Source organism: Homarus americanus, unplaced genomic scaffold (assembly GCF_018991925.1).
Source record: "Homarus americanus isolate GMGI-L3 unplaced genomic scaffold, GMGI_Hamer_2.0 scaffold10884, whole genome shotgun sequence".
NCBI classification, from domain to species: domain Eukaryota; kingdom Metazoa; phylum Arthropoda; class Malacostraca; order Decapoda; family Nephropidae; genus Homarus; species Homarus americanus.
Genome location: NW_024741981.1, coordinates 2,920 through 28,887, shown reverse-complemented (window position 1 = coordinate 28,887; position 25,968 = coordinate 2,920). Strand labels below are relative to the sequence as shown.

The window sequence follows — 25,968 nt, the reverse complement described above, 5'->3', positions numbered from 1 at the left end:
CGACTTCCTTCATTTAATTCAGTTTTTGGAAGAAAACCGACGACAAGACGACATCAGGAGGCGACAGGAAGACGATGAACGAAGACGTGAAGAGGATCACAGGCGTCAACAAGAAAATGCCAGATTCAGTGCCATTATCGAGTTGTTGGCACCTGTTACCCTTCAAGCAGCTACTACACCTGCCTCTTCGTCCACAGGTGCACCTGCAGGGTCCTCTTCAACTTCTTTGCCCCCCCCACAGAAAGCACTCGCTCAGAGTCCACCGCCACTCCAAGCTGATGCCTCGTTCCAGGTATTCCGTGAATGGCGTCGGAGGTGGGACGATTATTCGATGATGGTCGATTTATCGAGGTTGCCTAGGGAGAAACAGCTGATCCAGATGAGAATGTGTCTCACCCTAGAGACGCAACGTATCCTGGAGCACACCCTGCAAATTCCCCACGACTCAGACAAGACTGTGAAGGACGTCTTGGATGCTTTACAGACGCATATCAAGGGTCTCCGCAACGAAGCTCTGCATAGGAGAGAGCTTCTCAGTTGTAAGCAGCTGGAGGGTGAGTCATTTGCAGATTTTTACGTACGACTCCGACGCATCGCTGAGGAGGTTGACGTTTGTCCTGGGAACTCGTCGACTTGTGAGGAAACACAGCTGAAGATGATTATCCTCATGGGCGTGCGGGACGAAGAGCTAATTCAGAAGCTTATCTCCCTCGACACTGCCTCTTCTCTACAGGATGTTGTCACCACCTGCCGCTCTTACGAAGCCACCAGAAGTGCGACTTCTGCTATTCGTGCTCCATCTAACCAGCTGTGTGCCATCTCCGCATATAAGAACAAAGGACGTGACGGAACTTCAGCTTCACATCCGACTTCAGCTTCGCATCACTCTTCGGCATCACTTCAGACTTCGACGCCAGGTCATTCATGCCAATATTGTGCTCGTCGGCATGGTTCTGAATGCCCTGCCGCTGACAGTACCTGCAATAACTGTGGCCTTCGTGGTCATTGAGCTAGGACACTGAAGTGCCCTGCCAACAACGTTCAGTGCCGCTCCTGTAGCCGCATTGGACATTATGACAAATGCTGTCAGTCACGGAAGAAAAACGATACTACTTGCAAGTCTCAGGCGGCGAAGAACAAGATCTGTTGTCGCGTGGGATCCTCTTCCCCTGTCAGCAAGACACCTCAGCCCATCTGTGTACACCTGTCATACGGCGACATTACTTCCCGTATCCAGATGCTTCCTGACACAGGTGCGGACGTCACAGTCATCGGCACAAGACACCTCGACATTCTGGGGATCCCTAGGAGCAGTTTGCAGCCACCGTCAACTTCTACAACGCTCACCGCAGACGGTTCTACAATGGCACCTGCTCTGGGTACATTTCAGGCTACCCTCACCCTAGGTAAGCAGTCATGTTCTGCCAGGATTCAGGTCCACAAAGGTGTTCAGATGCCACTACTGTCTTATGGCCACTGTCAAGAGTTGGCCATAATATTTCCAGACTTCCCCAAGCCAATTCTGGAAATTAAACATGTCAACAGGTGCAAGGAGCTTCCCCTCCCACCCAATACGTCACCTGCAGCCAGGGAGCTCTTCCTACTGCAATCCAAGGACGTGCTGGGTTCCAAGGAGGACCTCAATACGGCTCCACTCAGCAGTCAGCAGCAGGAACCCCTCATGAACAACGACAACCCTACGAGGCCCTTTGAGTCCGTCTCTGCGGATTTCTTCGTTGTGGCGGGAAAGTCCTTTCTCGTCATCGCCGACCGGCTCTCAGGGTGGCCTGTTGTCGTTCCCTGCGGAGGCAACACTACTGCCTCTCATACAGTACGTATGTTCTGTCGCTACTTCCGGGAAGTTGGTGTCCCTCTCCGCCTGAGGACTGACGGCGGGCCCCAGTTCACCAGCAACGACTTCCGGGACTGCATGGAGCGATGGGGAGTTTATCATGTGGTGTCCTCGCCACATTATCCCCAGTCCAATGGACATGCCGAGGCTGCCGTAAAGTCCGTCAAGCATCTCATCCTCAAGACGGCACCCTCAGGCAACATTGACTGTGAGAAGTTTGACCGGGGTTTATTGGAATTGCGGAATACCCCCAACTTCACAGGTCGCTCCCCAGCACAGATGTTATACGGCCACCCACTACGGTCATGTGTCCCTGCCCATCCTGAGTCCTTCTCGAGGGAGTGGCAGGCCAAGACCGAGGACTGCGATCGTCGTGCAGCCGCCCGTGCTGACCAGGTAAAGGCACAGTACGATCAGCACGCCCGACCCCTTCCCAGGTTGAGTATCGGGCAAACAGTTCGGGTTCAAGACCCGACGTCTCACCGCTGGGACAAGGTCGGGGTTGTCATGGGCTGCGGCAAGACCAGGGATTACGAGGTCCGTCTCCCTAGTGGTCGGGTATGGTGGCGGAATCGCCGCTTCCTTCGTTCAGTACCGTCCCCTAGTGGTGAACCCCTCCCCCACATCCCTGTGAACCCTTGCTTGGACGAGAAAAGTAAGTCCTCATTCAGTGACCCCCCAGTCTTCCCACGTCACTCTCAAAGGCTCCTGGAAAAAGAGTCCGCTCGAGATTGCACTACGAGCGTGAGGGGGAGGGAGGTGTAGATATATGAGACGAATATGCTGTAATATGTAACTGTACTATTTACCATTATTGATTCAGGTCTCTGTATTATATGTTATAATCATACTCCCTTTTGTCACTGAATGTTAGTTCATGTTTTAGGCACATGCGCGCTGTACGCGCATGCGCAGATAGAGATACCCAGAGAGATTCCAAGACAGGACGCTGTTTCCCCTGTCTTAACTCCTTTTGTGTGTTTGTCCCAGAAATAGAACTTACGAACTTGACACCAGTGTGTTTCCTTTACCCCTGATTGGAAGCATCACCTGGGTCTCCCACAGAAGGTTTCTAATATTATGGATCATTTTTGTCATTCTTCTTTGTACTCTCTCCAAAGAATCTATGTCCATTCTATAATAAGGACACCAGAATTGAACCGCATAATCCATGTGTGGCCTCACTAATGCTAGGTAAAGTTTCAAGATAACGTCAGCAGTTCTGTTACTCACACTCCTAGATATGAACCCAAGAATCCTGTTTGCCTTGTTGCGAACGCTAATACATTGTTTTCTAGGTTTCAAGTCGTTGCTAACAAATACACCTAGATCTTTTTCACAATCTGAGTTTTCAATTTCCGTGTTACCTAGTTTATACTTAACGTTTGTATTCGTCTTCCCTATCTGTAGTACCTTGCATTTATCAGTATTAAAATTCATTTGCCAGTCTACTGACCACTCATGTAAGGTATCTAGATCTCTTTGAAGGTGTTCAAAGTCACTGTCTGAATTTATCACTCTCCCCATTTTGGTATCATCTGCAAATTTACTAATCCTACTAGTTATACCTAAATCAAGATCATTAATGAATATAACAAACAGCAGAGGGCCTAATACAGATCCCTGGGGAACTCCGCTTTTGACCGCACCCCAGTCTGACTTAAATCCATTTATGCTGACTCTTTGTTTCCTACCAGTTAACCATGACCTAATCCATTTTAATAATGATCCACCTATTCCATGTGCTTCTACCTTCCTTATCAATCTCTCATGAGGGACTCTATCGAATGCTTTACTGAAATCTAAATAAATTATATCATATGACTTATCATTATCTACCGCTTCATATACTTCTGAGAAAAAGCTAAGCAAATCTGTGAGACAAGAACGTCCCTGGGTGAACCCGTGCTGAGAAGAATGAATTAAGTTGAATGTTTCAAGGTGGCTTCTGATTTTTTGTAGCAATAATTGACTCTAGCAACTTGCCTATGATTGACGTGAGACTAATGGGACGGTAATTTGATGCAATTGATTTATCACCTTTTTTGAAAATCGGAACTACATTTGCAAGTTTCCAAGCTTCTGGCACTAGGCCCGATTCTAATGACTTATTAAATAAAACTGCTAATGGATTACTCAACTCATCTCTACATTCTTTTAATATTCTAGCATATACCTCGTCTGGACCAGGCGATTTATGAGGCTTCAGTTTGTTAATTACTTTAAGCACATCGTTACTAGTAATATTGATATTCATCAACATATTTTCTATACTGTCGTTATATACCTTATGAACTTCTGGAAACTGTGCTAGGTTTTCATTTGTGAATACGGAGCGAAAATGACTATTTAACTTACTACACATTTCTAACTCATCATCAGTCATTTCTCCTGTCGTAGTTTTAAGGGGACCTATTGTATCTCTAACCTTTGATTTATACAGTTGATAAAAAGCTTTGGGGTTATTTTTCGATTCGATTGCTACCTTGATTTCATAATTTCTCTTTGCTTTCCTAATTTCTGTTTTTACCTGTCTTGTTAGGTTCTGATAGTAACCAAGTAAGTGATTTTCGCCTTTCTAACTTTTCTATATACTCCTTTCTTTTTCCCTAGAAGATCTAAGAGTCTATTATTCATCCACTTTGGTTGGTTCCGTATCGATCTGAATTTTCTTTTAGGGATGTGTTTATTTTGAGCATTATGGATTGTCGCAATAAATTGTTCATAAGTAGCTGCTAAATTAAATTCGGGGTTCTCCTGTCCTAAGTTGACAGTTTCCGGAGGTGTGGGGGGGATTAATCTTTTGACCATAGGGTCATCCCTTAGGTCTCTCCTTAAGCTACCGTAATTAGCCTTCCTAAAATCCGGGATCAAGGCCGAATTTTCCTTCCTGCCATTCCATATTATGTTAAAATATATGGCTTTATGACCACTGTTTCCTAGTTCGTCTCCAATCCCAACATCTTTTACTAGATTTTCATTATTACTGAGAACTAAATCGAGGATATTATTTCCTCTAGTGGGCGAGTTTATGAATTGATATAAAAAACTATCTTGTACTACTTCTAGAAAATCTTCAGATTCATTATCGCTAAGTTGATTTTTCCAATCTAAGCCTGAAAAGTTGAAATCGCCTAGAATACATACATTGTTTCTATCAGATGCCTTCTTTATTTCCTCCCATAGCAATTTACCATCGTTCCTACTCAAATTAGGTGGTCTATATATAACACCAATGACTACGGACTCATTGCCCTCACCAATCTCTACCCAAATACTTTCATTGTCGCTATTTGTTTTAATGTTTGATTTATTGCAGCTTTTTAATGACACCCTGATATACACTGCTACACCGCCCCCTCTCCTTCCTACTCTGTCAAATTTAAATAGGTTATATCCTGGAATATGAAATTCTGCTAAAAAATGTTTGCTGTTTGAATTTATCCATGTTTCCGTTATTGCAATTATATCTATGTTCTCTTTACTAACAATGGCTCTGAGCTGGTCCATTTTGTTACACAGGCTTCTACTATTAGTATAATAAACACTCAGTATATTTCTTCCGTTTCTATCTGTTTTACATTTATTACTTTGATGTTTGTTATTATGACTAACTATATTTTCAGCATTATCTACTTCTGTTTCACTGCTGTTATTTTCACATGGTATTTTCCTCTCTTTACCATTGATGGGATTTGGACATATTAAAACCCCACCTTTACTACCCTGTCAACTATCTTCGCTAGCACCGCCACCCCCTTCCTACTTAAATGCACCCCATCCCTTACATACATACTATCATCACCATAGTACAGGCTCCAACTATCAATGAATGGCGTCGACAGCTCTTTACACTGTTCTTCCAACCAGCAATTGAAACCAATTGCACGGGACATCCATTCACGACTGGCACCACGTCTAGGTAGGATAGAGCAAGCAATAGGAGTTCCACCCTTCACCCTAATCTTATCTAGAGCTTCCCTATACAGTTTACACAGTTCGACACTGGTAAGCTTACCTACGTCATTGCCTCCTGCACTGAGTAAGACTATGGGGTTGTCTCCACAGTCATCAATGACGTTCTCCACTCTCTCCAGTACTCTACCTATCCCTGCCCCGGGGAGACACTCGAGCTTCCTAACTTTAGTGCAGAGATTGTTACCTAAATACTTCACCATCGAGTCTCCCATGACAGAAACACATTTGACCTTACCTGAGTGTGGTGACTTCTTACCTGCGCTACTCCCTCTCTCCACACTAACAGAGGGAGTAGCACTCGTGGTGTTACTAGCACCTTCCTCACACTCGTCACTTAAGGTGCTGAACCTGTTGCCTTTTTAGAGTGCATTTTGTAGCACTAGCAGCAACTACCTTCCATGAATCCACTTCAACTTCACCGTCCTTCACGACACTGGCAAAGGTTTTCTTCTCCTCTAAAACTAGCTTCAAGGCTAAGTTTTCGCCCTTGAGACTCTGGACCTCCTTCTCAACCTTCTCCAGTCGGTCTTGCAAGGCAAGACAAAGCTGGAGAACGTGAGAGGTGGTCGAGTACTCGTCAGCAGCTGCCATGTCACTATGTCACTAACACTGACAGGAACACAGGTCCGCACTGGCTGAGGGTCATTTCTGTTGATACACTGATAAAAAAAACGATTAAGGTATAAGTAACTGCTACATAGGTGATGAAAGCTGTGATTAATTACATGCCAATTACATAAATAAATATATCCTTACCGTCTTGTAGATAGAGTTCTGTGAGTACGTCTAGCTGATGATACTTGGCTGATGATGAGAGCTGAACTGAACAAAGGCTAGTGACAGGGAGGAAAGAGGTTCAGGGGAAGGATAAAGGGAGGATTGAAGTGAATTTGAGAAGGAGAGGAAAGGTGCAGTGGCTAAGCACCGCTTGCGTTATTTTGGGCTTAAGTTGAAGTTTTAAGTTGGAGGCAGCAGCCACCTGTCTGGACACGGCGAGGAGGTGGCCGGACCCTGAATCAGGTGAGCGTCAGGTCAAACGTCAGGTGCGTGTCGGGTTGGGCAAAGAAATATCTTGGTCATGGTATTCTTGTTAGCTTGAAGTTGATTTTGTTCTTTTCCTCCTCTTCTTGCTCTCTTGGACTGTCCATTCGGTAGTGTTTGGGTCCTGTTCTCCGTCGTCATCGTGCCCTAGGTGTTCGTAGATGTGGTCTCGTGGGGTTTTACTGGGGTCTCGTGATGTTCTTGTTTCTTGGTGACTGGTAAATTATTCTCGTACTTCTTTTCTTCGGTCTTGTTGGGGTCTTGATTCTTCTTTTCTTCGGTCTTCACTACAAGGAGAGCCTCCTTGTAGCTCAGTTTTTTTCTTGGTTGGGCAGCTGAGCAGCCCTACACTCCTCCCTCCACTTGGGACACTCCCGGTCGGAGGAGGAATGAGAGCCACCACAAGCTGCGCATTTCTTGTCGGCCGCCGAGCAGTTGGTGTTCTGGTGCCCGGGTATTCCGCACCTGCAACAGACCTCTCGAGCACGACACTTCCCCGCCAGATGGCCATACTAGGGGAAAGGTCACGGCAGGGCTAGCTCCAGAGGGATAATTATCAGATATGGCCAGTGATATGTGCGGTCTTGGGTATGAGAGTTTGTGGACCAAACTGGAGTGGTCCACTGAAGAATTGGCGAGGGCCAAGTTAGAAATTGAGAGGGCCACGTTGGAGAACCTGAAATTAAGGAAAGAACTGGCGAAGTTAAAAGGAGAGGCTGGACGAGTAAAGCCAGTGTCTGACGAAAAATCAAACGAGTGGAAAGTCGTGAGTAGTGGGAGGACCAAGCTGGTGGTGAAGAAGCACAGGAAGGATACGACAACAACGACAACAACAGCTAAGTGTACCAACCCGTTCAGTCCCTTGATAGACGAATTGGACGTTAGTACAGTCAGGGGCAGGGATGACAAGGAAGGTATAAAAACTTTAATTGTTGGTGACTCACAGGTAAGGTACATGGACAGGGCCTTTTGTGGTAAAAACAAAAATAGGATGAGGGTGTGTTTGCCAGGAGCTGGGGTGGGGGATATAGTTGACAGGATGGACAATATCTTGTCTGGTAATGGGAAGAAACCCATTATCTGCCTCAGTGCAGGAGGCAATGATATTGGCCGGTGTAGGAGCGAGGAACTTCTTGATAAGTTCAAGGCAGCCATAGATCGTATTAGGACTAAGGGAGGGATCCCTATCATATGCGGTGTCCTGCCTAGAAGGAGAGTTGGCAGTGAATGGTTGTCAAGGGCAATTGGTGTTAACGACTGTCTTGACAGATATTGCAAGTCAATATCAGTCCCATTCATTAACAACTGGGACAACTTCTATGGCAGAAGGGACCTTTATGCTAGGGATGGGGTGCACCTGTCTAGGGATGGAGTAACAACCCTGGCTGGGGCTCTAGAGGGGGCAGTTCAAAAGATATCGAAGTCTTTAAACTGCTAAGAGAACATAAGGGCACGGGGGTGGAGGAGACTGCAGTGGGAGCGGGTAAACAAGGCTAAAGATTACAGGGAAATAGTGTTAGGAATGATGACAAAACTAAATTAGACAGGGAGTTTAAAACTAAACGCGGTAAGGGAAGGACTCAGAACACGACTAACTTAAATGTATACTACGCGAACAGTAGAAGTATGAGAAACAAAATGGATGATATTAAGGCCTTGGTATGTACCGAAGAAATCGATATAATTGCATTCACTGAAACATGGATCAACCTAGACACACGTGAATTACCAGTCGAATACCAAATTGCGGGTTACAAACTGTTCCATACCGATAGGCAGACCAGGAAAGGAGGCGGAGTAGCAATCTATGTTAGGGATAATCTGAAGTGTGAAATAAATAAGGAAATAAAAACTGAGAGGAACACAGAAACAATTTGGATAGAATTAAGCGACGGTCGGGAAAAATTAATCACAGGAGTAATATATAGACCCCCCAATCTTGAGAGCGTCAATGAGGGACTTATCTGGGATGAAATGCGCAGGGCTTCCATACACAACAAAGTCTGTATAGTAGGCGACTTTAACCTTGGCCAAATAGATTGGACTGACCTTACAGGTAACTCAGAATCAGAGGATTTTCTCGAGACGATCCAGGACTGTTTCCTAAGTCAACATATAACCGAACCCACACGGGGTAATATTATACTGGATTTAGTTCTGTCGAACAGAGAAAACCTCATTAGCAATGTCGAGGTAGGGAACGAACTTGCAAACAGAGATCACAAAGAAATTCGATTCCAGTTAGATTTTCAGGGCAGACGTAAGGAAAATTCCACTAAAGTACCAGATTTCAGAAGGGCAAATTTTGACAGTTTAAAGAGGCAGCTGAGAGAGGGGGTGTCGCGCTTGGCCGTGAACCTGACAGATGACACCGACCTGATAAAGTCTGAGATTGCCGGGTTACGACAATTTAAATAGTGGAGTTACTTAATGCACAAAAGGCAGAACATACCATACAAAAAAAGCTCAGATCAGACAACGTGACTAAATGGATAAATAATTATTTAAGAACATCATTGGCCAAGGAGGCTATGGGTAGAAGGATAAATGTGGCGAAATTCACCTCCGGGACTATTATAGGGTATTGGCGAGTAGGGTTAAATCCGAGATAAGGAAAGCAAAGAGGAATAATGAGGTAAGGATAGCAAGGGAGGCGAAGACAAACCCCAAAGGATTCTACCAAATGTATCAAACTAAAACATGAGAAAAAATTGGACCAATATGGTCAGACTTCGGCGAGCTCACTGATAACGACGGAGAAATGAGCAATAATTTGAATAAATATTTTTCAACTGTTTTCACCACCGAAAATTTAAACATGATACCCGAGGCACCGACTCTATTCGAGATAATTGAAGAAAACAAATTAAATTGAGATAGTAGTGACTAGTAACGATGTTAGTAAGCAAATAGACAAACTAAAGCCTAATAAGCCACCTGGTCCCGATGAGATATTTGCCAGAGTATTAAAGGAATGTAAGGAAGAGCTTAGTATGCCCTTAGCAAAGTTGTTTAACATGTCCTTAAAAACAGGTGTAGTACCAGAATCCTGGAGAATAGCGAATGTAATACTGATTTTCAAGAAGGGGGATAGACCACTATCCTCTAACTACCGCCCAATCAGTCTAACATCAATAGTAGGCAAATTACTGGAAGCAATAATCATTTCAAACTCTATTCGAAATCACCTGGAAGCTTTCGATTGATCAATGATTCCCAGCGTAATGACCTTCCTAAAGCGGACGTTCTTGCTAACTAATCTATTAACATTCTTTTCATCAGTTTTTCGAATCAGTGGACGAGGGGCACAATTATGATGTCAATTATATCTCGACTGCTCAAAACAGCCGACAGAGTCCCCGAAAGACAATTAAGAAAGGTAGAAGCTCATGGCATCAAAGGTGACATCCAACCAAATGGATGGGGCGTGGTTACAGGACAGGAAACAGCGAGTGAGCATTAACGGCACTAAGTCCCATTGGAGCAACGTCACAAGTGGAGTTCCCCAAGGCTCAGTACTTGGACCATTATTATTTATTATATACATAAGCGACATAGATATCGGCATAGACAGCAACATAAGTAAATTTGCTGATGACACTAAAATAGGACGTGTTATTAAATCTGACGAGGACTCAGCAAAACTACAGGAAGATCTAAACAAATTTTTCGAATGGTCTGAAAAATGGCAGATGAAATTCAACGTGGACAAATGTAAAGTACTCAGTATGGGAGATGTAAACAGGGAAACCAGATACCAGATGAACAACGATGCCATAGAGAAATCCGACTGCGAGAGAGATTTAGGAGTAATGATAAGTAGGAACCTTAAGCCAAGTAAACAATGTGTTTTTGCTCGTAACAAGGCTAACAAAGTACTTGGGTTCATACAAAGGAGTGTTAGTTACAACACTAGCGAGGTCATCTTAAAACTGTATCTTGCTCTTGTGAGACCACACCTGGATTACGCAGTTCAGTTCTGGTCACCGTATTACAGAATGGATATAGAATCCTTGGAAAGAATTCAGCGGAGAATGACAAACTAATCCCGGGCATTAGGAACCTTGAGTATAGAGACAGGTTAAAGCATCTTAATTTGCACTCCCTCGAGAGACGTAGAGCGAGGGCGACCTGATAGAGGTGTATAAGTGGAAGGCAGGGCTAAACAAAGGGGACATTACAAAGGTACTCAAATTATCCAACCAGGAGCGAACTCGTAACAATGGTTTTAAATTAGACAAATTTAGATTTAGGCGTGAAATAGGTAAACACTGGTTTGGAAACAGAGTAGTGGATGAATGGAACAAGTTACCAAATATCATCATTAACTCGAATACGCTGAATTGCTTCAAACATAGGTTGGATGCTCATATGAGCAATAGGGGTTGGGTGTAAACGGGACTGCCCAGTATGGGCCAATAGGCCCGCTGCAGTTTCCTCCATTCTTATGTTCTTATGTTCTTATTTGTAACATTTTGTTGGTCTTCTTTCATACGGTCTAACTGGAATGTTCTCCCATCCCAGCAAAACTGTGCTAGGTAGCTTCGTAGGGTAGCTAACCAGTGCTACTCCACTGGTCAGCTTCCGTACTATTGTGAGCTGGTCTCCAATCAGCTCAGTCAGTTCTTCTTCTTCAAGGTGTTCTATCTCGGTGTGGGAGATGACTCCCAACACCAAGTTGTCCTCTGGGTGAGCTCGCACATTTATCTGAATCCCGTTCATTTCTGTTTTGTTGGCTAATTGCTGGGCCTGTCCCCATTCCGCGAAGGTGACCATAAGGCTACCATTCACTGGTCTGCGGACGACCCTTGTCACTCCCCCCCCCCCCTGATTTCTAAGACGTAAAAAAACTTCCTCAGGACAAGGAGGTTTAGTTGCTTGCGCGAAGGGTTTACTTGATTGAGCGAAGGGCCTGTGACTGGGTACAGTCTTGCGACCTTTGCCTGGTCACAGGTCAACATCGTCAAGTTCACGCAGTACCTTGGGAGCAGAAAAGATCTTGCCTCGCCGAGGTGCAGTTCTCGATGAGATCTCTTACCATATCCACGGACGAGAACAAAGTGTGGTTTCCACATCAATCGAGGGTCCCATGTTGATTTTTCACGTCATGATTACCCACAATCCATTTATACTATACATTATCTGTTGATATATACTAAAGGAGTTGATAAAAAAGTCATATATATTACTAAGAAAAAATTATGAAGTCCTTTACATTTTATATGCATTTCTTGAACAATGAGGAATATATTCCTCATGGTGTCTCTGTGACGTAGAATGTGGACGGCCTCTCCTCATGACGTCACCAACTGTCATATGTTTTCCTAGTTAGCAGACGATATTCCTCAAAACGGCATCACCGGTGGCGAAGAGGATAAAAGTAAGCAAATTATAAACATACTCATGGCAGCCAGAAGCAGCAACAATTACATAGGAACATAAGAGCATAAGAATGGAGGAAACTGCACCGAGCCTATTGGCCCATACTGGGCAGTCCTGCTTACACCCAACCCTTATTGCTCATATATCCATCCAACCTACAGTATGTTTGAAGCTATCCAGAGTATTCGAGTTAATGATGATGTTTGGTAACTTGTTCCACTCATCCACTACTCTATTTCTAAACCAATGTTTACTTATTTCGCTCCTAAATCTAAATTTGTCTAATTTAAAACCATTGTTACGAGTTCGCTCCTGGTTGGGTAGTTTGAATACCATTGTAATGTCCCCTTTGTTTATCCCTGACTTCCATTTATATATCTCGATTATATCTCCCCTCACTCTGCTTCTCTGGAGGTAGTGCAAATTAATTTGCTTTAACTGTCTCTGTACTCAATGTTAACGCTCATAGGAGCGTTATTGACTTGTATTGGAGAATGAGACCCACAACGATGAGGCTTACCATATAATTCGGTCAAAACCTGTTAAAGAACAATTCACATATTATAAATGCTGTTGTATCAGGACACATAATATGAACAATACAGTCAATATACAGTACATAGCCTATTAACATCTTAAATATTACTTACATGTTACAACTGTTCATACATCAGGAGACAATTCGTATAATATGATGAAATACAGTGCATAAATATACTTATTAAAGTTTTTAGAGGATTTAATAGTTCACAATCACACTCACGTTTTAGGGTCTAGGGTTTGACCAACGAGAACTGGTGTAATATCCTCTTGGTATATGTTAGTCGAACGGAGAGAGCGATAGACTGCCCTTTGAGCATTTACAGCTGCCTGGGCCGTCGCCTATTTAAACACCTCAGCAAGATTCGTTGTCAACACTATGTCTCTCCTCTCACCCCCCCTCTCTCTCTCTTTCTCTCTCTCTCTCTCTCTCTCTCTCTCTCTCTCTCTCTCTCTCTCTCTCGTCTAGTTTATCTTATTGTGGCGGTAACACTCACCCTAACAACGTATCTTACTGTGGCGGTAACACTCCTCCTGTCGGGCTTCGCACGAAATCACGGCATATTGTTAGATTCACTCTCAGACCCTTTCCAACAGGCAGAGTTTCGTCACTGGGCGTATTAACACTGAGTCCTTTGTCTTCACTTTAACGCTTCACACCAGGCCATCTTTGCTCGGTAGTGTCTCCAGTACTCTCCCTAGCATCCACTGACCCCTGGGGAGGGGTTATCCAGAGATGATCACGATATCCCCAGCGTGGAGATTACGGCGAGTTTTGAAGAACCTTTGTGGCTGACGTAATGTTGGGAGATATCCTTTTACCCACCTTTTCCAAAATTGGTCCGCAATGAATTGGGCATGCTTCCATCTTCGTCGGTACCCTTCTGTCCGTAGTATGTGAAACGGCGTTAGTGCTTCTAGCTCCTTTGGGTCGTCAGATACTGGGGTGATGGGCCTTCCATTGATGATCTCTTCTACGGCGCAGAACACAGTGCTGAGGCGCTCATCGTCTAGTGTCTGGGTATCCACCACTCCCTGGAGGACCTTCCTTACAGTGCGGATTTGTCACTCCCACACTCCTTCCATGTGAGAGGCTGTCGGAGAATTGAACTGCCATTCTATCTGTTTCTGTAGAAGGGCATTCCCGACCTTGTCACTGTTGTTCCAGCCGTTCACCGCCTCTCGTAACTCTCGGCTATCTCCAATCATGTTGGCTCCCCTGTCAGACCGAACACACTTGGGAGGTCCCCTATAGCACATGAATCTTGTCAGGGCATTGAGAAACGAGTCGGTGTCTAGTGAGGTGAGGACTTCTAGGTGCATGGCTTTGGTGGTCAGGCAGGTGAATAAGCATCCCCATCTCTTCGCCCGGGCTCGTCCTTGTTTAACCAAAAAAGGGCCGAAGCAATCAGTTCCAGTGTAGGTGAACGGCTGGCCTCCTGGACGCACTCGATCTTCTGGCAGGTAGGCTAGGCGTTGATGGGTGGGCCTCCAGTTGCTTCTTCGGCAAGTCACACACGTCCATATTGTGCGGTCGAGTAATTTGCGGCACTTAGGTATCCAGTACGTCTCACGTATTATGGCAAGTGTGTGTTCTCGTCCTGAGTGTCCAGCTCTAGTTGAGTGTACCTCTCTCACGATGAACCCCGTGATCCTGTTGTCCCTTAACAATAGTATGGGATTCTCCTGGTCTGGGTGGAGAGCGGCGTGTTTCAGTCGGCCACCTACTCTGATCAGACCGTCCGTGTCTGGATGAAGTTCCAGCCGCCTTATGTCGCTATCTCTCATGGGTTGTCTATGTTGTAACATTCCTAGTTCTCGAGGGAATCCTTTCCTTTGCATCAATCTTAAGACGGCTAATTTCGCCTCTTCCAATTCGCTGACCTGGAGGCGATTTTCTCGGTGATGTTTGTTCTTTCGCTTTCCAAGCCGCCATTCTATAAACCTTCTAATCCACGCTACGCTCTTGAGAAGTCGATGCCACGATGAGTACCTGGCCCATAGCTTATCGACGGTACCCTCCCCCTGGTCAACGTTCGTCGTCAGCACCGTGGTTTCCTTCTTCACCTCTCGGTCTCCGTCTGTGAGGTCTGGAATCCTCAATGGACTCTTTGGCCAACTGTCTTCTTCCAACAAGAGGAAAGCAGGTCCCCGAATCCACCTGCCCTCCTCGTTGAGCTCTGCTCCATGTAATCCACGACTAGCGTCGTCGGCCGGGTTCAGTACTGACATCACATGGCGCCATTGTCTTACCTTTGAGTCCTCGTGTATCGTTGCCACTCGATTGGTCACGAAGGAATGGAAGCGTCTTTCGGTGTTTCGTATGTACTGAAGGACTGCTGTACTGTCTGTCCGGAACAATGATCTGTCTATTTGTCATCACTACATATAACACCATCCATCATTACTACATATAACACCATCCATCATTACTACATATAACACCATCCATCATCACTACATATAACACCATCCATCATCACTACATATAACACCATCCATCATCACTACATATAACACCATCCATCATCACTACATATAACACCATCCATCATCACTACATATAACACCATCCATCATCACTACATATAACACCATCCATCATCACTACAGATCAGTAAAGTAGGTTCCGAGATTCTCGTGCACACACACAAACAAATATACAAACAAACAGACAGACTTCTTTGTTATATATATATATATATATATATATATATATATATATATATATATATATATATATATATATATATATATATATATATATATATATATATATATATATATAGATATCAACTCACAGGTGACTTGTCTAAATGGTATCAGTGAAGGTAATACTTGCCATGTGAAGTCATAACATCTGTCACTTCACCTCATACCTACAGGGGGAGGCGGCACCTGTGATCACCTACCCTAACTACTCTCTCCCCTTTAATCTGGCGTCAGTGGCGGGAACATTGTCATGTGAGGTCATGACTCCTATCATCCCATGTCTACATTATTAACATTATGAGCACAAAAGGGAGTAAAGGAGCTCCTTTAGTTAACTACACATATAGTTATAATTAACTTATCTTAAGTTGCACTTATTTAAATACATACCTGTAACTAAAACTGAAACGCATTGTTTTTCTTTAGATCATGCTCTTGTATGGACCTTGGTATGAGCCACCGACTGACCAGCATCAGTGAACCAGTACGAGTTAAATTTTGTACAACAGATAACAACAGGTATACCCTCTATCTCCTCCCCACAGGTCTCGATGCTTAGTTCCATGCAGAAACCCCTGGAGCATCTCTTCATTAAGCTGGATCTGCCGGGTGAAAATCCCAAGTGTTTCCCAAGATACACAAAACAGTTAAACTTCAGTGTCCTCTACCGAAAGCTTGTTGCCGAGAGCCATGAATTAGTGCTGCCTGATGCACAACCAACTCACTACCCCCTCAACGAATCTGTTTATGTGTCTGATTACCCCTGTCCACCCGACATCCTGTTCCCATTAAGAGATCAATTTCGTCAAGAGTTGGTCTTCAAGAAGGAGTTAACTGACAAGGCCAGACAAAAGATTGCTGAGGGAATTAAAGCGCTTGGTATTTATACCAACAAAAACATCACCAAAGTCACCGTTCACGTCCGTAGAACAGATTACATTGAACATATAAAATCGAGGTACCAGCTCACTCCACTGGACAAACTCTATTTTCAACGAGCGTTTGATTTCTTCAGGAAAAAGTAAGTGAAATTATTTAATTCTAGTTTAAATAACAATATGTGTGTAAACCTTTGCGTGACATAATTAATCTCACAAACAACAAAACACAAACAAAATACAAAAGATATTTACCTTAGGCTTCACCTCCTAAGTTCTCACTTGTATATGAACAACACCTCATCACGTTAGCCATCTGTATTATCTATCTGTCTACTTACTCACTTTCTAACACAATAAGGAGGAAGACAAGGACAAAAACACGTTACTGTCTCTAAAACAAGTAAAATAGTCAAAGATAAACATAAGACACGTAGTGTATAAGAGACGTAAACCATCAGTAATTTTATAGTGTGTATAAAATCTTCCTGGTGAGGCCAGACAGGCTATGTACAGTAAACACCGTTATCTTACGTTGTCCCACAGAGTGCCTTACCCAGTCTTCCTGGTGACCAGTGACGACCCCAAGTGGTGTAAGGAAAACCTTATAGACAAAGATGTTGCTTTTGTTGGTGAGTAATAGAGAGGTAGTGTAGTGGTGGTGGTGGTGGTGGTGGTGGAACGACAATGACAAGAACAGGCAGATTCACAACCTCTGGCTGGATGGGACCACGTGCAAGATGCTTCAACGAAAGACTGACCGAGGTGTTATCTGAACAGAAACAGCAGCCTAGAAGCTACGATGCACCTTGGTTGAAATGTTGAATGTCCTTCTCTCTGCTTAGGTCTGCATTACTTTGCCTCAGGGAAACGAGATCTTCGGCGCCAAAGCCACCAACAGTCGCACATATTGACTATGAGGCAATAGTCACCGAATCCAGCATAGATTTTTGGCCTAACTAACGCAGCTAGGGTAGATACTTTTGTATTTAATATAAAGGTAATAAAATGGTGACGAAAGTGTGGCTATAAGGGGAGATTGAGGGCCATGTTTAAAAAAAAAAGAGTAGAAATGGTGGTATTAGGAGTAACAAGTTAGGCGACACTGCAAGTGATCTCTGGCCCTTAAGGGTGGAGGAAGTCTTGAGGCGAATCATTGGAAAATGTATAATGGAGATGGTTACTGATGATGTTAGGGCAGTTGCAGGGAACCTGCAAGTATATGCTGGCCACCAGACTGGGGGTGAAGCTGCTATTCACGCCGTGAGAAAGATATTTGAACAGCGTAATTGTGAGGCAGTACTCCTGTGTGACGCTCCAATGCATTTAACATAATCAACCGCAAGGCTACATTGCACAACATCAAGATCAAGTGAGCTTTGCAATATATGTTAAAACACCTACAGGAACCTGACAGAACATAAAAACATAAGAATGGAGGAAACTGCAGCGGGCCTATTGGTCCACACTGGGCAGTCCCGTTTACACCCAACCCCTATCGCGCATACATCCATCCAACCTTTGTTTAAAGATATCCAGCGTATTTGAGTTAAGGATGATGTTTGGTAGCTTGTTCCATTCATCCACTACTCTATTTCCAAACCAATGTTCACCTATCTCACGCCTAAATCTAAACTTGTCTAACTTAAGGCCATTGTTACGATTCGCTCCTGGTTGGATAGTTTGAGTACCTTTGATATGTCCCCTTTGTTTAGCCCTGACTTCAATTTATTCACCTCTATCGTATCGCCCCTCACTCTACGTCTCAAGAGGGAGTGCAAATTAAGATGCTTTAATCTGTCTCTGTACTCAAGGTTCCTAATGCCCGGGATTAGTCTTGTCATTCTCCTCTGAATTATTTCTAAGGATTCTATATCCATTCTGTAATACGATGACCAAAACTGAACTGCATAATCCAAGTGAGGTCTCACAAGCGCAAGATATAGTTGTAGGATGACCTCGCTAGTCTTGTAACTAACACTCCTTTGTATGAACCCAAGTACTTTATTAGCCTTGTTTCGAGCAAATACGCATTGTTTACTTGCCTTAAGATTCCAACTTATCATTACTCCTAAATCTTTCTCGCAGTTGGATTTCTTTATATCATCGTTGTTCACCTGATACCTGGTTTCTCTGTTTCATCTCTTAGACTAAGTTCTTTACCTTTGTCCACATTGAATTTCATCTGCCATTTTTCAGACCATTCGAAATTTGTTTTTAGATCTTCCTGTAGTTTTGCGGAGTCCTCGTCAGATCTAATTACACGCCCTATTTTAGTGTCATCAGCAAATTTACTTATGTTGCTGTCTACGCCGATATCTATGTCGTTTATGTATATAATAAATAATAATGGTCCAAGTACTGAGCCTTGGGGTCTCCACTATTAACGTTACTCAAATCTGATTTAGTGCCGTTAATGCTCACTTGCTGTTTCCTGTCCTGTAACCACGCCCTAATCCATTTTAGAATACCTCCTCCAATGCCATAAGCCTCCACTTTTCTTATTAGTCTTTCGTGTGGTACTCTGTCGAAGGCTTTACTAAAGTTAAGATATACCACATCATAGTCGTGCCCCTCGTCCACTGATTCGAAAACAGCGGAAAAGACATGAACGCCCGCTTGTTAAGCCATGTTGGGAATCATTGATCAACTTGTGCTTCTCCAGGTGATTTCGAATAGAGTTTGAAATTATTGCTTCCAAAAATTTGCTTGCAATTGATGTCAAGCTGATTGGACGGTAGATAGAGGATAGTGTTCTATCTCCCTTCTTGAAAATCGGTATTACATTCGCTATCCTCCAGGATTCTGGTACTGCACATTTTCTTAAGGACAGGTTAAACAAATTGCTTAGGGCATAATAAGCTCTTCCTTACATTCATTTAATATGCTGGCAAATATCTCATCGGGGCCTGGCGACTTATTAGGCTTAAGCTTGTCTACTTGCTTACTAACGTCGTTGCTAGTCACTAGCTTACTAACGTCGTTACTGGACAGACCTCTATATTACAAGCTTTAAGGACCAAGGAGGAGATACCACCATACAGTCAACTGAGGCAATTACGCAATAGATTTATCCGTGCTTCAACACACAGTAAACTATGAAACAACTAAGGTCAAGCAAATGGCATATGCTAATGACCTTACAGGAGCAAGAAAAGTGGAAGACATCAAAAAGTGGTGGGACCAGGTAGCATCACGTGGTCCACAAATAGGGTACCACCCAAATGCCAGAAAGTCCTTCCTCATTGCTAAGCCAGAATACCATGACAGGGCTGTAGAGGTGTTCGGTGGAAGTGAGGTCAGAATAACAAAGGACGGCCAAAGACATCTAGGTGCGTTAATCGTCACAAACGATTTCAAGACCGAGTACGTAACTGGAAATGTAAATAAGTGGGTGAAAGAAATCCAAGCTCTTTCGAGATTGCTAAAAATGAGCCACATGCAGCGTTTGTGACATTCACCCATGGAGTCAAGCATCGCCGGAATTACCTGATGCACACTATCCCCGATATCGGACCCCTCCTCTACCCTCTGGAAGAAGCCACCAAGGTCGCTTTTATCCCGACACCAGTGAAAAGCCTTATTTAACCACAACAGAAAGGTCACTCCTTGGGCTACCACTGAGACTAGGAGGAATGGGATTGACTAATCCAGCAGAGCTTACGGCCACCGAACATCAAAACTCTGTCAAACTCACGGCAGCCCTCACTGAGGACATAATAGCTCAGAATACAGCAATTCAGGTGGATATCAACGAATTAAACAATATTTGATGGTCCATTACGACAGAACGGTACCACACCCAAAGTGATAAATTTCAACAACTGATACTGCGATTGTCAGAGAACTTGAAAAAAGTAGCTATAGCACAGGAAGTGGGTGCTCAAACTGGCTTCAGTCTTAATAAACAAGAATTTACAGATGCAATTGCTTTAAGCCTAAGGTATGGTTGGCCAGTAGAAGGTTTGTCCTCCCAATGCGTGTGTTGCTCATCCCATGATATCAACCACGCCATGGTGTGCAAGAAAGGGGGCTTCCTATGCATGAGGTATGACGAAGTAAGGGATCTCACAGCAAATATGCTGAAGGAAATCTGCCATGATGTCACGGTGGAACCGCCCTTCTTTCCATTAGACAGTGAGAATCTCCATCCAACGAACCACGTGTGGACATCAGTGCTCGAAGATTCTTTGACGCAGGGACAGCGAGCCTTCTTTGACATCAGGAATATCGACCCAAAGGCTGCAAGTCACCATAACCTAGGTCTCGATGCTGCACACAGAGGAACAAGAATGACAAGAACATGGCGTAGGGGAGAGAATTCAGAATGTTGATCAAGGCAGCTTCACTCCTATGGTGTTCACAACCTCGGATGAGATGGAACCAAGTGCAAGATGATCTTTGCAAGACTGGCCGGGGTGTTATCCGAATAGAAGCAGCAGCCTAGAAGTTACGTTGCAGCTGGGTTGAGATGTCGACTGTCCTTCTCTCTACCTAAGTCTGCATTGCTTTACCTCAGGGGAACAAGATCTTTGGCCCCAAAGCCGACAACGGTCACAGATATTGACTATGAGGTAACAGTCACCGAATGCCGCATAGATCTGCGGCTTAACTAATTCAACACAGCTAAGGTAGCTACTCTTGTATTAAGATATTTAATTTTAAGGTAATAAAATGGCGGCAAAGGTGTGGCTATTGGAGGAGGCTGGAGGCCACGTAAAAATGTCTTGGTGGTGGTAGTGGTGGTGGTGGTTGCATCTAATTGATTGAAGCTTCAACACTTGCTTTTGGACTGGTAGTATCCAGACGACTAGCTAAACAGTACCTTCTTCGTCTCCTTTGCTGACCATTGGGAGGCCATGGGCTTGAATGCTTCCTGATTGTACCCGTAAGTCATGTGACCTTCTTACCCTAAGACCTTCTATTAGACTGACACTTGCTACCCGGAGACCTCCTGGAGAGAAGAATAATTTCATCTCATAGGTTGTCATGTCATTAGCGTGTCTACTTGAGGGTTCATCTTCATATTTTCAACTTCCAGGTTCCTCCATGGAGGTGGACTTGACACTGTTGTCCCTCGGTGACCACCACATCATAACCTATGGCACCTTTAGCTTCGTCAGCTCCTTTCTCGGGCGTGGCATCATCGTCTACCCATATAATGAGAACAAGTGGCCTTTCTTCAGCTGCACGGATTCTAAGATCTTCCAGCTCCAACCGATTCCCAGAGATTAGCGTCCATGTTCTGGCAGCTATGGTCTGATTCGAGGAAATTGATTGATTAGTTCTTCTTTGTTGGTTCTTGTGATATCATTGACTGTACCTTTTGCTAATATATCTCATAAATCGTTACATATGGCTATGTATTGACATACTGTTAATATACTAAGATGTGTACCGGATGTTCTTTTTTATCAGTCACCATTGTTAGAGCGGTTCGGTTTTCTATGGCAGATGTAAAAAGATGTATTTCCTTTTAAATTAGTTTATTTTGTGTATTTAATGTGAATTATATTGGTTCAATGTAATATTTAATATTTTGTAATCAAATAATATCGTAAGCTTATACAATACTTATATAAAGAAGTTTGGAGTAAATATTCTGATTGTAAATGATGTAGTGATTGTTTACAATGAGACGCTCTCTCCTCCACAGGTGAATACATGGTGTAGATGTTAGATCAGGGAAGTGATTGTAATCTTATTTCATCCATTGTATATCCTGCATTTTACTATTAATTTACTCACCAGCATTTAGGGTGAATACTAAGTGATACTTCTGTGAATGGAGGAAGAGCCTTATTGTGAGATTAAGATTGATAAGTTACTAAATCAGTTGAGCCATAAGGCCATGCCGTGTCAATGTCTGTACGCTTTGCTTTATTGTGAGTATAATAGTTGTTAATTGTTATAAATTTTTATTTATCATTCCTAACCCAATTTTCACAGTATAAAGAATAGTTTTCCTTGGATGTTTTCTCACAGTGTGTTTGTATTAAATGTCACCTTCAACTATCAGCCAGAGGTAACAAAGGGTATCTACATATCCTGGTATGTTAACTACCGTCGTTATTTCAGAACGTGAGTTTGATTAATGGGCCTAGGAGATGAGCAATGGTGAAAGAGGAAGGTTATTCAGTGGTGGCCGTGACATATGGGAACCTGTGTCCGGGAGTTGTTGAAATTGTGACACATCCAAGAGTGAGTTTTTACCATTGTAATCTCCAGTAAGGTATACTGTACTGTACTGCGGACTAAAAGTAACACTGCAAGTAAGTGAAGGGTGACAGTTTTTTATGTACAGAGTATTAAAAGGTTTGTTAACCAGTAATATTGTGTGATAAGGTTATTTTTGTACTAAACAGCAAAATGGCAGAAAGTGTAAATGTAAAGAATTTCTCTGAAACCCAGGTTGTACACCATCTCTAGCAATGTACTAAGAAGGAATTATATGAATTAGCATCTTCATATTAGGTTTCTTTAAGGTCAAGTAATAAGTGTGACATGCAGATAGTGTTAGTGGGAGAATTAGTCTCTTTGGGAGTGTTAAAAGAGATTGAGGAAGAAACTGAGGGCTTGGCTAACCATGATGGTAGGATGCAAATGAGTGAAACGTTGGCATTGGAAAGGTTAAGGTTAGAATTTGAGTAAAAGAGAATCCAAGCAGTGGCAGAGAGGGAGAGAATCAAAGCAGAAAAAAGAGATAAGATTAAAAGAATTAGAAGTAGAGGCAAAGATGGGTGTAAGACTTGTCAACAGAAAAAAGATCATAGAGTTAGCCAGTTACCAGAGTTTGTTGAAGGGGAAGCAGAAGATTTCTTTATTCAATTTGAGAAAATAACAAAATTAAAGAATTGGAATGAAAATGATTGGGCTCTTCTGGTTCAGACGCGGTTCATAGGAAAAGCAAGGGAGCCTTATGCGTGTTTAGATATGACAGAGTCTGTTGATTATGAGGCTGTGAAAGAGGCTGTGTTAAACACAGTTCAGATGGTTCCAGAAGTGTATAGGACAAGGTTCAGGGATGTCAAGAAATTGCAAAATCAGACTTACTTGGAGTAATGTAGGGAATATAGAATGAAATTTGATAGGTGGTGCAAAACAGAGGGGGTGAAAACTTTGAAGGATTTGAGACATCTGATTATGTTACAGCAGTTTAAAAATTTGATACACCCTGATGTGAAATATGAAATAAATAAGGGACAGATTAAGGACTTGATGGGGGTGTCATAGTTAGCGGAGCAGCTAGTAGTGGCGTATAAAATGTACAGAGAGGATATCTCGCACAAACAAGATGGAGATAGACAGTTTAGGACCCGGTATCATAGGAAGGGTAAACAGAACCCTATGTCGCCATGTTCTAAACGGCACAATCAAGGGTCAGGTAACTTTAAGGAACAAGGCAGTCAGTGGTCAGGCAAAAATATGACTGGGAATCCTAAAAGGCCAGTCACAAGGGTAATTTTTATAAGTCACACCATGGAAATATTAATGTAGGTCAGCAAGGAAGACCACCAATGAAATGCTATAGGTGTGGGGAAGTTGGTCATTTGAAATCTCAGGGTAGAACTGCTCAAAAGTCAGCAGGGTTAACCGTGTCTTGGGAAAAACCTAGGAGTTTTCACAATGATGTGACAGGTACCAGACACTGTGAGGTTAAGAAGCCTGCTAGAGACTTTGAGGCATTTATACCTGAAGGGAAAATCTCCGTAGAAGGAGGTTCCAAGAGAAAAATTAAAGTATTAAGAAACACTTGGGCAAATCAGAGTGTAGCCCTCAAGAAATCACTGGAGCGGACAGTGGAGTCTCGTTCAGGTGATGAGGTGAAAGTGAAAGTGTTAGGCTCTAAATTGATCATGCCCATACATGAATTGAACCTCGAGATCGACCTTGTCATTGGTAAAGTTAAGGTTGTGGTGACGATGAATTACCGGTTGACGAGTGGATATGTTATTGGGTAATGATCTAGCAGGATATAATATCTTTATCCCATGATTCATATTTGGCAGGACATATAGGTGTGATGAAATCCACAAGCAGGTTGCTAATGCACGTTTATTGGCTTAGTTTGAAAAAAGCTTTGGCAGCATTTTGTAGGACCTGCTCTGTGTGTCAAAATTTGGAAAGCCAAATCCAATTACCCCACCTGTGGGTGGGCTCTCCGGTGTTCAGGAGGCAGATCTCGGGTGTGTCTTGAAAGGTGGTGTATAGGTGTAGGAAGTCTTCATTTGTGGGGCTTACCGAGGTAAGGAAGGGATGATGTGCGTTGAAATCCCCTCCTATGAGTGTGGCGTTGTCAGCGGCTGAAGCGAATCATTGAGTCACCTCCAGTGAGCCCCTTGGGTTCTTGTAGATGTTGTGAACAGTTAATTCCCGTTCTTGGAGGGTTACTTTGACGGCCTGTGTCTCGATGTTTTCCCCACATGGAAATTGCTGCATGACCTCGGAGGAGGTTATGCTTGACTTGACCAAGATCATACATCCTCTTGTTGACGCCTGCGTGAAATGCCTCCTGTATGTCTTGTAACCACTGAATTTGAAACAGTGGTGTTCTTGTAGAAGTGTTTCTTGTAGCAGTATAATGTCAAGCTTGTCCTTGGCTGCTGCTTCTTGCAGGAGGTGTTTCTTGTTTTTGATGCCCTGAGCATTCCATGTAAGGATGTTCAGGGTGCTGATGTTTTCCACTGTTTCATCGGGGACTTCTGGTGGTCCTCGATGGAAATGTTCAGGTCCGATTCCGACTGGATCAGGTTCATATCTTCTTGTTCTGTGGTTTTTGCCTTCTGGGCCGTGGTTCGGTTCAGGGGAGTTGAAACGTCCAATTTCTTTCTGGGAGCTGTCGGTATCTTTGGTTCTCTGGTGGCCTTTTTCGGTGTAGAGTGTACTTCGGCTGTCACTCGTGTGGGGACCGGCGTGGCGTCCTCCACTGAGGTGGCTGGAGCTGTGGCGACTTGCCCGAGGACGCTCCCCATGAGTATTTGGAGCTGTGTGGGTTGGATCTTGTGGCCCAGTAGTCCGGCTAGGCCCTCCGCGAAGGTTATCAGTACCTTGGCTAGGTCTGATACGTGTATCATTCCTTCTGGTGCCTTGATGTGTGCTTCTTTTGTCTTTTTCGTGGTTGTGGTTGTCTGCTGCTTGGGTGGCTGAGGTGTGGCCGTAGTGAGGCCAGGAAACTGGGCTGTACTTTGGGTGTTGACCGGCTGTGGAGGTTGGCTTTGTTGTTTTGGCCTTTGGGTTCCCCACACGAAGGTACTTGGTGGGGCTGGTGTGAAGGTGGTGGGGCCGGTCTTGCTGCTGGTCGGTTTGCTTGGACCCTCTTTGTCCTCTCGGAGCATCCAGGGTTTCAGGCGTGGTGTTTGCCCCCGCAGTTGGCACACTTGGGGGCAATTTTTTCTCCATTTTTCAACTTGGTGAGGCAGGAGTGTGTGTTGTGCTTCTGCGGGCAGACTGCGCAGATTTCCTTGTACGTGCACCTCGTCTGATGGTGCCCATATTTCTGGCATCTGAAGCACCGCAGGGGCTCCGGGACGAAGGGCCTCACTTCGTAGATCCCCCAGGTTTTGAGGTCAATGGTGCTGGGGGGTG

General features: G+C 43.8%; 1 protein-coding gene across 1 annotated transcript in view; it reads left to right on the top strand.

The window, feature by feature from the left end:
- The window catches only part of LOC121876429 (galactoside alpha-(1,2)-fucosyltransferase 1-like), a 50,867-nt gene extending 28,576 nt beyond the window's left edge, over positions 1-22,291 (top strand). Inside the window, exons 2-4 of the mRNA XM_042381509.1 lie at positions 16,051-16,526; positions 16,930-17,015; positions 21,425-22,291. Coding sequence (XP_042237443.1) covers positions 16,051-16,526; positions 16,930-17,015; positions 21,425-21,618 — 756 coding nt within the window. The 3' untranslated portion in view covers positions 21,619-22,291. The remainder of the gene's footprint in view (positions 1-16,050; positions 16,527-16,929; positions 17,016-21,424) is intronic.
- Positions 22,292-25,968: the final 3,677 nt, after the last annotated feature.